Source organism: Rutilus rutilus, assembly GCF_951802725.1.
Source record: "Rutilus rutilus genome assembly, chromosome: 13".
In the NCBI taxonomy this organism is placed as follows: Eukaryota; Metazoa; Chordata; class Actinopteri; order Cypriniformes; family Leuciscidae; genus Rutilus; species Rutilus rutilus.
Genome location: NC_140218.1, coordinates 1,220,587 through 1,228,086, shown reverse-complemented (window position 1 = coordinate 1,228,086; position 7,500 = coordinate 1,220,587). Strand labels below are relative to the sequence as shown.

General features: G+C 38.7%; 1 protein-coding gene across 10 annotated transcripts in view; it reads left to right on the top strand.

Annotated features, from left to right (window-relative positions):
* psip1b (PC4 and SFRS1 interacting protein 1b) overlaps window positions 1–7,500 on the top strand; it is a 14,946-nt gene that overhangs the window by 160 nt on the left and 7,286 nt on the right. The window contains exons 1-13 of one of the 10 annotated variants that reach the window (XM_084428500.1): window positions 1–20; window positions 273–371; window positions 477–538; window positions 1,228–1,366; window positions 1,769–2,269; window positions 2,354–2,531; window positions 2,986–3,135; window positions 3,627–3,767; window positions 4,114–4,263; window positions 4,613–4,762; window positions 5,154–5,303; window positions 5,551–5,700; window positions 6,182–6,328. The exon at window positions 1–20 is cut by the window's left edge and continues 160 nt beyond it. In XM_084428500.1, the coding sequence (XP_084284626.1) occupies window positions 3–20; window positions 273–371; window positions 477–538; window positions 1,228–1,366; window positions 1,769–2,269; window positions 2,354–2,531; window positions 2,986–3,135; window positions 3,627–3,767; window positions 4,114–4,263; window positions 4,613–4,762; window positions 5,154–5,303; window positions 5,551–5,700; window positions 6,182–6,328 (2,035 nt within the window). In that variant the 5' untranslated portion in view covers window positions 1–2. The remainder of the gene's footprint in view (window positions 21–272; window positions 372–476; window positions 539–1,227; window positions 1,367–1,768; window positions 2,270–2,353; window positions 2,532–2,985; window positions 3,136–3,626; window positions 3,768–4,113; window positions 4,264–4,612; window positions 4,763–5,153; window positions 5,304–5,550; window positions 5,701–6,181; window positions 6,329–7,500) is intronic. The other 9 variants (XM_084428505.1, XM_084428502.1, XM_084428504.1 and 6 more) reach the window with 9 other exon arrangements.

The following is a 7,500-nucleotide window of genomic DNA, read 5'->3' as shown; positions in this document are numbered from 1 at the left end:
ATATGCAGAAGGGGGTGAAGGTGAGTTCATATACAAACAATGGGCGTGTGTTAGCCTAAGCTAGCTAAACACGGCTATCATTTTATTTACTTCAATGTCGATAGCAATTAAATGATAATACAATCATATTATTGTTTTACAAAGGCAAAATCACGGCTAATTTAATGCATGTAAGATGTGTCTCTGCCGGTAAAGTGTTTTGTTCATTGTTTTGGTGTGCTGAAGACACATGATGAGTGTTATTTGTATTCATTTGTATCTTGTTTTCTCAGATGAAGATTAACGTTACATCTGATCAGAACACCGATGATTTTATTCCAGGCGATATAGTGTTTGCTAAGATGAAGGGATATCCTTTCTGGCCTGCCAGAGTGAGTTTCTGTACAGCAGATATCAGGCATATTCATCACATGTAAAAAAACAAACAAGTTGAAATCTGACTGTTTTATGTGTTGTTGTTGTTGTTTGTCACTCAGATTGGAGAAGGAAAAGCCCCAAGAAATAAGATCCCCATCTTTTTTTATGGAACACACTCCACGTAAGTGAACTCGGATCGAACACACACGTGATGAAACAATCAAAACAAAACGCACAGCCTCCATTAAACCAAAGGTTTGCTATGTATTGTACAACTGTCCGCATAATGCGTTGTTATACAGAGAAACTCGAATTATAATGCAGAAATATCTAATCTATGTATAAAATAAATCATCTTAACGTGTTTATAAGACCACCTCAGGACTTAAAAATGAGAACACAAAGTTGGATTAACAGTAATTAATTTTTTATTAATTTTTACATACCATATGTGCAACGTTTAGAGCCAAATGATCATTTAGATTAAATAATATAATTTACATTTGCTATTTACTACACTAGTTTAAACATATATTTTAACGTTTTATAAGTTGCAAAATGAAAATGCATTATAGATATGATTAGATAGATATGTTTAAAATCGGCATACGCCACATAGTTTAAAGCGAATATGGTCACTACAATTATGAGCTTAATTGCATTAGTTTGATCGAAGTGTCGCGTTTACACGAGGTAAAGTTTAATCGCAATATTGCAAAAATCCCATTATAATCGCATTTTTGGTGCACATGTAAACATAGTCAATCAGACAAATAAACTAAATTTACATGAACTACAATATTGCGATATTAAGACAATCGTCATTGTCACTTGCAATTTAGTAATAACTAGCATTGCACTCTCTTCCAGAACATTTCTCTTCCCCAGAGACATCGCCCCCTACTGGCCAAACAAAGAGAAGTACGGCCGGCCCATCAAGCGGGGCGGGTTCGAGGAGGGCATGTGGGAGATCGAGAACGACCCGGGCGTGGGCCTCAGAGGTCACAAGGTCAGTGTTGTTTGCTGTTAAGGCATGATAAATATAATGATAAAGATATCGTTCAAAAAATTGTTCTAAATGGACAGAATAGCACCACACCACAATTCTAACGATAATTTCACAGAGGAAAGAAAAATAATTTGAATCACAACGTTAACTATGTTAATACAGTTATCGTTATAGTTATCGTCCGCTGGTGTGGACGCTATTATAGTTATCGTTATAGTTATCGTCCACTGGTGTGGAGGCTAATATAGTTATTGTTATAGTTATCGTCCGCTGGTGTGGAGGCTAATATAGTTATTGTTATAGTTATCGTCCGCTGGTGTGGGCGGTAATAAAGTTATCGTTATAGTTATCGGTGTGAACAGCCTTAAAGACTGTAATGCGTGGGCCTTGTGTTCCTGACAGAAAGCAGCGCTGGTGAAACGACTGTCAGAGAGTCGACAGAGACCGAAAGACAGGAAGAAGAAAGCAGAAAATCAGAGCGAAGCCAAAAACCAGACTGGATCCCGTAACGATTCGGTGGCGAAGGCTGATTTGCCGACGAATCGGCCTTCGCCACCGAAAGCAGCGACGCCACGTAGCAGAGAAACTCAAAGCAAAGCAAAGTCTGAATCTGTCAAGTCGACGGATGATAAAACAACCGAAACCAGGTCGACGCGCTCCAGAGATTCAACGGCAAAGGTCGTCACGCCCGACGAAAGACGGACGAAAGAAGTCGCGTCCGCGAGGACAGTGACGTCACTCAAGACGGTCGCGGCAGGGAGGAGGATGTTGCCGTCCAGGAAGATTGTTCTAGCGAGACGAGCCGCTGTGGCAAAGACACTTTCCGCTCACAGGAAACGCGTACTGAATAGAAAGATCATTTCAACGGCGAACAAACGGATGGATGCTAACAATCGCCAAAAGGTTTGTGTGACGCCATTCTCCATCACATCTGAACCTGGTTTATGAGTTGCTAATGTTGTGTGTGTTGTGTTTGAAATCATTCAGCCCTTGAGGATTACGCGCTCTACTGCAGATCTGACCCAGACCACCGATGACATCACTGCCGCGCCGGTCAGGCCGCCCACTCTGAGACGCATACGCTCGCTAACGAAATCTGAAGTGAAGGGAGACACGCCCACTTCTCTACCAGTAACGAGCAGCTCCGCCCCCTCCGGCCCAGCAGGTGATCTGAAGTCTTGCTAACAATGTGTTAAATCTAAGCTAAATGCTAACAACATGTTAAAATGTGTTAAATCATGTTAGCAATATGCTAACTCATGCTAGCAACATGTTAAAATGTGTTAGCAATGTGTTAAATCATATTAGAAACATGTTAGCAATGTAGTAAATCAGGCAAGCAATATGTTAATTCATGTTAGAAACATACCAGCAACGTGTTAAATCATGTTAGCAACATGTTCAAACATGTTAGCAATATGTTAAATCATGTTAGAAACATTAAAACATTCTAACAAGGTTAAATCATGTTAGAGACATGTTAGCAATGTACTAAATCATGTAAGCAACATGTTAAAACATGTTAACAAAATGCTAAATCATGCTAAAACATGTTAACAATGCGTTAAAACATTTTATTGACTTCAAACTTTCATAAACTTTCATTCGTTCTACTGTAGATTTGACTGAGACCACCGATGACATCACTGCCTCGCCGGTCAGACCGCCCACTCTGAGACGCATACGCTCGCTAACGAAATCTGAAGTGAAGGAAGACACGCCCACTTCTCTTCCAGTAACGAGCAGCTCCGCCCCCTCCGGCCCAGCAGGTGATCTGAAGTCTTCCTAACAATGTGCTAAATCTAAGCTAAATGCTAACAACATGTTTAAATGTGTTAAATCATGTTAGCAATATGTTAAATCATGCTAACAACATGTTAAAATGTGTTAAAAATGTTAAATCTAAGCTAAATGCAACAACATGTTAAAATGTGTTAGCAATGTGTTAAATCATGCTAGCAACATGTTAGCAATGTAGTAAATCAGGCAAGCAATATGTTAATTCATGTTAGAAACATGCCAGCAACATGTTAAATCATGCTAGCAACATGTTCAAACATGTTAGCAATATGTTAAGTCATGTTAGAAACATTAAAACATTCTAACAATGTTAAATCATGTTAGAGACATGTTAGCAACGTACTAAATCATGTAAGCAACATGTTAAAACATGTTAACAAAATGCTAAATCATGCTAAAACATGTTAACAATGCGCTAAAACATTTTATTGACTTCAAACTTTCATTCGTTCTACTGCAGATTTGACTGAGACCACCGATGACATCACTGCCGCGCCGGTCAGGCCGCCCACTCTGAGACGCAAACGCGCGCAAACGAACTCTGATGTGAAGGAAGACACGCCTACTTCTCTTCCAGTAACGAGCAGCTCCGGCCCAGCAGGTGATCTGTGCTAAGTCATGCTAGCAACATGTTAAAATGTGTTAACATTGTGTCAAACCATGTTAGAAACAATGTTAGCAACATGCTAGCAAAGGTAGTAAATCAGGCGAGCATTTTTGCTAATTCACGTTAGAAACATACCAGCAACGTGTTAAATAATGCTAGCAACATGTTTAAACACGTTAGCAATAGATCATGTTAGAGACATGTTAGCAACATACTAAGTCTTGTAGGCAACATGTTATAAAACATAAAACATGTTAAAAAAAAGTGTTAAAATGTTAGAACATGTTAAATCATTTGATTGATTTCAAACTTTCATAAACTTTTATGCATTCTGCTGCAGATCTGACCAAGACCACCGATGACATCACTGCCGCACCAGTCAGGCCGCCCACTCTGAGAAGCAAACGCTCGCTAACAGTCTCTGATGTGAAGGAAGACACGCCCACTTCTCTTCCAGTGACGAGCAGCTCCGCCCCCTCCGGCCCAGCAGGTGATCTGTGCTAAGCCATGCTAGCAACGTGTTAAAACTTTTTAGCAATGTTTTAAATCATGTTAGCAACATGCTAACACATGTTAAATCATGCTAGCAACATGTTAGCAACGTAGTAAATCAGGCGAGCAATATGCTAATTCACGTTAGAAACATACCAGCAACGTGTTAAATCATGCTAGCAACATGTTTAAACACGTTAGCAATATGTTAAATCATGTTAGAGACATGTTAGCAACATACTAAATCTTGTAGGCAACATGTTAAAAATGTGTTAAAATATGTTAGAACATGTTAAATCATTTGATTGACTTCAAACTTTCATAAACCTTTATGCATTCTGCTGCAGATCTGACTAAGACCACCGATGACATCACTGCCGCGCCGGTCAGGCCGCCCACTCTGAGAAACAAACGCTCGCTAACAGTCTCTGATGTGAAGGAAGACATGCCCACTTCTCTTCCAGTGACGAGCAGCTCCGCCCCCTCCGGCCCAGCAGGTGATCTGTGCTAAGTCATGCTAGCAACATGTTAAAACTTGTTAGTTATGTTTTAAATCATGTTAGAAACATGCTAAACACGTAGTATATCAGGCGAGCAATATGCTAATTCACGTTAGAAACGTACCAGCAAAGTGTTAAATCATGTTAGAAATATATTAAAACATTCTAACAATGTTAAATCATGCTAGAGACATGTTAGCAATGTATTAAATCATTCAAGCATCACGTTAAAACATGCTAACAATATGTTAAATCATGCTAAAACATGTCTGCGATATGTTACAATATGCTAGCAACTTGTTAAAACATTAGCAATGTGTTAGAACTTATTAAAATAGTTTATTGAAAATCTTCAAACTTTCATAAACTTTCATGCATTCTACTGCAGATCTGACCGAGACCACCGATGACATCACTGCCGCGCCGGTCAGGCCGCCCACTCTGAGACGCAAACGCTCGTTAACAAACTCTGATGTGAAGGAAGACACGCCCACTTCTCTTCCAGTGACGAGCAGCGCCGCCCCCTCCGGCCCAGCAGGTGATCTGAAGTTTTGTCAACAATGTGCTAAATCATGCTAGCAACATGTTAAAACGTGTTAGCTATATGTTAAATCATGTTAGGAACCTATTAAATCATGTTAGAGACATGTTAGCAACTTATTAAATCATTCAAGCAACATGTCTGCGATATGTTAAAATGTGCTAGCAACTTGTTAAAACATGTTAGCAATGTGTTAGAACTTATTAAAATATTTTATTGAAAATCTTCAAACTGTCTACTGCAGATCTGACGGAGACCACCGATGACATCACTGCCACGCCGGTCAGGCCACTCAATCTGAGACGCAAGCGCTCGCTAACGAACTCTGATGTGAAGGAAGACACGCCCACTTCTCTTCCAGTGACGAGCAGCGCCGCCCCCTCCGGCCCAGCAGGTGATCTGTGCTAAGTCATGCAAGCAACACGTTAAAACATGCCTGAAACATGTCTCACTGTAGTAAAACATCCAAGCAACATGTTAGAAAATGCTAACAATATGCCAAATCATGCAAGCTACATGCTAAAACATGTCGGCGCTGATGGCCTCGTGGGCAGCGCGGACATGTAGCACCGTTGCACTTCAAGCAACCCGAGTTCGAGTCCCGGCTCGCGGACCTTTCCCGAATCCCGCCCCCCCCTCTCTCTCCCACCTCTCGCTTCCTGTCAACTCTATACTGTCCTATCATAACAAAGGCATATATATATATATGTATATATATATATATATATATATATATATAAAAAGCTCAAACATGCTAAATCATGCTAAAACATTTCAGCAACTTGTTAAAACATGTTAGCAATGTGCTAGAACATGTTAAAACATTTTATTGATTACTTTGAGTAAAATCTTAACTTTCGTGCGTTCTACTGCAGATCTGACCGAGACGACCGATGACATCACTGCCGCGCCGGCGCCGGTCAGGCCGCCCACACTGAGACGCAAACGCTCGCTAACGAACTCTGATGTGAAGGAAGACACGCCCACTTCTCTTGCGGTGACGAGCGGCTCCGGCCCAGCAGGTGATCTGAAGTCTTGCTTTCAGTGACAGAAATCTTTTTACGGTTTGTCCACGGATCCTTAAAAATTCTTAATGTTTTCAATTCTTTAATGTAAAAATAAGGCTAGAAACATGCTAACAACGTGCTAAATCATGCTAGCAACATGTTAAAACGGGTTAGCGATGTGCTCGAACATGTTAAAACATTTTATTGACTGGGTAAAATCTTAAAAGACTTTAAGCCACCATCACAGTTTTACATCTAACTTTACTCATCTAGTTAACACTAAAATGTCTTAAATGAATGTTACAAAGTCTTAAAATGCAACCGATCCGAGATTTAGATTTAGTTTTTAACTCCTTGCTTTTCAAAGTGAATTAAGACAGAAATACATTGCTCTTGTTACATTATTATTTGTATCCCTAAATATAAATATTTTATTATTATTATTTTTATTGATTTTCTCATTACATCGAATTGATTTGGAAAAACCCTGTTTTTAACTCTTTCCTCGCCAGTGTTTTTTTAAAGTTGCCTGTCAGCGGCAGCATTTATGGTAATTTCCTCAACTTTCATGGCCCCCAGAAAATGTTCTTGTATAAATATCTGAACATGCGATATCTTAAAAAAAATGTATTCTAGCTTCATGAATTCTGTTTTATCAACACTTTAATGTGTGTACAAACATGCTTGAGGAAAGAGTTAATAAACATTCCTGGTCTTATTTTGTGAGTTATTTTAAAGCTGCACTGTGGAAGAAGTGCTTAACATTAACAACATAATATTATTATGCACATGTTCCAATTCATATTCTTGCCTTATCCTGATTTTTCTAAGAAATCTGTTTTATTTTTTCCCACATTTTCCCATATAAGTCACATTACAGAAGTAAATGAATAGTTGTGGATTTTGTTTTATGTTTTCATTATTATTAGTGCCGTGCAACGATTCATAAAAGTTTGTGTTTATATAATATATGTGTGTATGCTGTGTATAATTGTTTTGTATAAATACACACATATGCATGTATATATTTAAGAAAAATGTGTTATTTATATATAAAATATTTATACTTGCATATATTTTAAATATATAAACAGTATATACATGCAAATACTTCTTAAATACATGCATGTGTGTATTAATATATACAAAATAATTATACACACACACACACACATGTATATATGTAT